The sequence below is a fragment of the Musca vetustissima genome, unplaced genomic scaffold (assembly GCF_032173495.1).
Source record: "Musca vetustissima isolate MV318-11 ecotype Yass unplaced genomic scaffold, APGP_CSIRO_Mvet_v1 utg5179, whole genome shotgun sequence".
In the NCBI taxonomy this organism is placed as follows: Eukaryota; Metazoa; Arthropoda; class Insecta; order Diptera; family Muscidae; genus Musca; species Musca vetustissima.
The window spans coordinates 135,645-140,841 of record NW_026874484.1 but is presented as its reverse complement, the minus strand read 5'-3'; the positions used below and the strand labels follow the sequence as shown (position 1 = coordinate 140,841).

Genomic DNA, 5,197 nt, shown 5'->3' with positions numbered 1-5,197 from the left:
ACAAACTCACAGTCAACAATTATGCATGTTTCAAAAAATTCCACCATTTATTTTACAAAACAAGTTCCTCACTATCTTTACATACATACATATGTCAAAATACAAAACTGACTGACAACATTATTACTTTCACACATAAACAACAACAATAAATTTAAAATATTTTTCCAACAAAATACGTTAATAATAAAAAATAACAAAAACAAAATTTTACAACTTTGTTTACGACTTCGTTGCATTCGGACATGCACCACATTGTTCATTGGCCAGCATACGTTTTTTATCACCACCCATGCCAAATGGAGCTTCACCCTTCACTTCCATAAAATAGCTGCCCTTAACGTTGGTCGGTGCTGCATAACCCATTGGTACATTTTGTTTGGGACATTTATTTTCACGCAAACGTGTCAATGATGTACAACGTGCTCCCATGAAGTTGTTCTCATTCCCGGGATATATCGTTTCGGCAAAGTATTCCCATGCCCTGGCATGGGCACAGGTAACACTTATACAACCCGGTGGCAGGGGATCCAAACCACCTGGATAGAAATCAACATCACCGGTGGGATTACGTTTGCCCAACACACCCGAATTGCTGTGAATGACATCAATAAATTTAGCATCACCACGCATAAGACCCGAAAGAGCTTCACCCTCATTGAAGCATGGCTTGGCAGGATCCAGACCCGTAACACGTGGTATAAGTTTTCCGGTACTATCGTAGAAGTAGCGAGCTGCCGCACCCATAATATGAGCACCCAAACTATGACCGATCAAGTGTATATTTTCCAATGGGACAATTTTCTCCAATTGCTCCAGGCCCTTGGCAATATGCATTCCCAATTCTTCGGTGTTAAATGCCGACCAGGTGTAAAGGGTGTCCACAAAAGAACCAGCATCAATGGCCTGGAATTGAGATGATGAACTAAGATAGTTTTTTTATTTATAAATTCCATTTCTACTTACCACGAAATTTACATCACCCCGACAAGCATAGGCCTTGGCGAACACATCAATGGTGTCGGTTTCATTGACGGTTGTTGTCCAACCCGTGGCCAATATGACCACCTTCTTTTTGGGATCAAATTCCGGACTGGTCCACATTTCATTGGCTTTCAGCAGTGGGTGATTATAGCGATTGCATGCAGTTCTCAACTGGAAAAACATTTTGTCAATGTTTGGAGTCACTTTCGGGGTAATGGCATTGGATGATAAAGCCGAGGCGCCTGAAATGTGCACAAAGTAAGTTAATAAATATTTCAGTTTGCAAGACTACAATATGGAGAACTTATAATTGATATATATATATATATATTAGTCCGTTTTTTCTTACATTAAAATATTTAAGTATTTGTGTTTGATTTTTTTAAAAAATATTATTAAGTGGTATTATTGTTTGTGGTTTTGTGCTCTTTAACTTAAATTTGTCGTATGAGAAACGTTATCACATATTTTAATACACTCCGCCTAGAATGTTTGGAATGGGAACTGTGTGAAATACATATTTAGAAATTATTCAATATATGGACATTAGGGCGGGCCAATTTGTATGGAGCCGAAAAATTCGATTAAAACCAGCCCCTGGGATGATTATATGGACAAATCTAAGCAACTTTGGTGAAGGAACCATGGGTCTATCTCGATTTTCGAGTCTCCCACATCCCAGACTCTCATTTTGATTCAAATTTTTTCATCAAAATTAGAGAGGTAAACCTATGGTTTCTTCACCAAAGTTGCTAAGAATTGTCCATATAATCATCCCAGGGGCTGGTTTTATTGGCCCGTCCTAATGTCCATCTTATGAAATACCCCGCCCAATTTTTATAAACTCCATACTAAGATGGAGTTCAAATTGAAATTGTCATTAATTTTACAACACGTCGAAATATTTTTGTCTGTTGAAATCACGATAGCACTCGCAAAATTGTTATACCCTTCACCACTCTGTGGAACAGGGTATTATGTCTTTGTGCATATGTTTGTAACAGGCAAAAGGAAACGAGATAGACACATGGTTCCTTTTGAGAATATGCATAGAATCACTTTCTAAGTCGATTTATGCATGACCGTCCGTCTGTCTGTCTGTCGATGTTAAATTGTAAACAAAGTACAGGTCGCATTTATAATCCGAATTGGATGAAATTTTGCATTATTTAGCCCAAGAACGAACCCTATTTGAATTGGGAAAAATCGGTTCAGATTTAGATATCGCTCCCATATATATTTTCATCCGATTTAAATTAAACGGTCCCTATATATCTTTCGATTTGCACGAAATTTGGTACAGCCTAATGAATTAGGTCTAGAATGATGTGTGTCAAGTTTCCTGAAAATCGGTTCAGATTTGGATATAGCTCCCATATATATTTTCGTCCGATTTAAAGTAAATGGAGTACCAAAGTCCCTATATATCTTTCGATTTGCACGAAATTTGAAAATCGGTTCAGATTTGGATATAGCTCCCATATATATTTTCGTCCGATTTAAAGTAAATGGAGTACCAAAGTCCCTATATATCTTTCGATTTGCACGAAATTTGAAAATCGGTTCAGATTTGGATATAGCTCCCATATATATTTTCGTCCGATTTAAGGTAAATGGTGTACCAAAGTCTCTATATATACTTCGATTTGCACGAAATTTGGCATAGCGTACTGAATTAAGTCTAGAACGATATGTCGGCCCAGTCCGACTTTACTACTTTCCTTACGGGTTAAAATATATTTTTTTTTAATATTTATCATTAGATTTTCACGAAATTTGGCATAACTTACTGAATTAAGTCTAGAATGATGTGTGTTAAGTTTCGTGAAAATCGTTTCAGAATTAGATACTGCTCCCATATATAGTTTCGTCCGATTTAAAGAAAATAGTGCACCAAGGTCTCTATATTTCTTTCGATTTGCACGAAATTTGGCATAGCGTACTGAATTGAGTCTAGAATTATGTCTGCTGAGATTCGTGAAAATAGGTTCAAATTTAGATATAGCTCTCATATACATATTTTCGTCCGATTTAATGTAAATTGTGCACTAAGGACCCAAAGTTTGTCCGATTGACACACAATTTTGAACAATGTACTGAATTTAGTATAACCTTACGCGTGTCAAATTACTTTGAAATCGGTTCAGATTTACATATAGGTCCCATATATATTTTGGTCCGATATTAAGTAAATGCTGCACTAAAAACAAAAATACACAATTTAATATAAATCAATCCCTGGTTAGTTTCTTTGGATTTGGTTCAGATTTAGATACAGTTTGCAATTATATTATGCACCAAGCCCTTAATGTTTGTCCGATTGACACGAGATTTTGATTTTGTTGAAATTGTGTAGATGCAGACATAGATTCCATATTTATTTACGACAGAATTCATGTTAGGCTTAATTCGGCCGGATGTTCTAAATTTCTTGTCAATTGTATAGGCAAGCTTCACTAATGAAGCATTCATTTACATAGAATCGGAGATCCATATTTGAACTTCACTGGAATTTAACATATGTTCTTCCATACTAAATTCTTTGATATTTTCAACATTTTTTAGCGATAATTAATTTCAAAATATTATTACACAATAGAAAATTGCTTTATTAAAGTAATATTTACCCTGACCACTCTTGGAAATACCAATTATTAATCAATTACTACCACTAATAATTTATATTAGCACGACTTACGACTTACACAATTGATTGACAGCCGAGGAAACAAATTCAAATGGATAACCGGCAACCAACTGCTTACTCGTCTCAAACAGACCCTGTGGGGTGGGTAATTTATTGCCCACATCCTTGATAACACCAGTGGTTACATCGGCTGTTGATTTGGCAATATTTTTAAAACTTAAATCCAAGCCATGGACATATTGAAGACTACAAAGTCCCAATATCACACACAATGTATATAACTTCATTTTATTTGTAATTAATTTTTAATTTTCACACTTTAATTTAATTGAGATCGGTTCACAAATCCATTTAATAAATAGCCAACCACAGCGGAACAAGGAAACACAATAAGGCAAACAAATAAATCTACAATTTCTAAATTCCGGTTAATCGTCTTGAAAGTGGATAGATTTCGCGTTGTCGTATATTCTACAACTGAAATAAATTCAGTGTACAATACTTGGTTTTATATGACGAACAATAACACGGCCCCTTTGACCACAATGTGGGAATTATAAAATAAAATCTCACAATTTAATAAGAAACAAAAACAAAAAATAATAATAACAACAACAACGACATATAGAACAATAAGAAAGCTCTGAATTAATTTATATGTAAATACGTATATGTTTGTGTTCGGACAAGTACATATATCCATAGATACTGACTAGATATTTATGCCGGGGTGGAGGGACCCACAAAAACACGTACATACATACCTCTGACTATTAATGACAAAAATCGATCAAATATGGTATGGAAAAATGAATCTAGATTTTTTTATTTTCATTTTTTGGTGTGACAAAATTGAGAAGCGCCAATTGTTCAATTGCTGGACAAAATGGAAGCGGAACAGTTTAAGTGTTGGTTAGGTTGCTAAAACTCGTTAGTTTATGTTTTAATTGTTCTAATATTTCTTTTTAGTTGATATAAATGTTATTAGAATTTTTGGGCTTGTGATTCCTAATAAGGCAACCTTTGTCAGAGGCGTATCTCGTATATATATATATTGTTACCTTCGGTATATTACATACAAATTCACAAAGACATATTACCCTTTACCACGGTGTAGTGTGGGTATTCATGTATTTTTTATAGTTACAGTGTGCTGTGAATATAACTCGACTTTGTTAATATGACAAACACGGGCACAGTTTCATCTGCCAGGAGACCCAATTTTCGATAACTCGGCTACAAATTTCTACTGAAACGGTGGATATTTCTTTTCAATGTTGACTCTGAATACTTTTTCGTCATTGGTATAGGCCAGATATAATATAATTCCATTAAAAATAGTTTAATCGAATGCTCATTTAGATTTTCACATGGCTCTGGTTATTATTCGAAATATTAGTTTTGAATTGCAAATGACTGTATTTGGTATTCAAATGATACTCGAAACATTCGAAATATTAAATTTTAAATGACACTGTTTGTAATTTGATTTTTTTTCGAATTTTCAATGAGAATATAATGTATTTTTAATACACATGACTCTGTTCGGTAATTCGAATGAAACTG

General features: G+C 34.5%; 1 protein-coding gene across 1 annotated transcript; it reads right to left on the bottom strand.

Annotated features, from left to right (window-relative positions):
• Positions 1 to 222: 222 nt before the first annotated feature.
• On the bottom strand, positions 223 to 3,915 carry LOC133334088 (vitellogenin-1-like). Its single transcript, XM_061542387.1, has 3 exons — positions 3,690 to 3,915; positions 967 to 1,226; positions 223 to 906 (listed from the first exon to the last, which is right to left on the bottom strand). The coding sequence occupies exons 2-3, from the start codon at positions 1,165 to 1,167 to the stop codon at positions 223 to 225; spliced, it is 885 nt and encodes a 294-aa protein (XP_061398371.1). The 5' UTR covers positions 1,168 to 1,226; positions 3,690 to 3,915.
• Between the last annotated feature and the right edge of the window lie 1,282 nt (positions 3,916 to 5,197).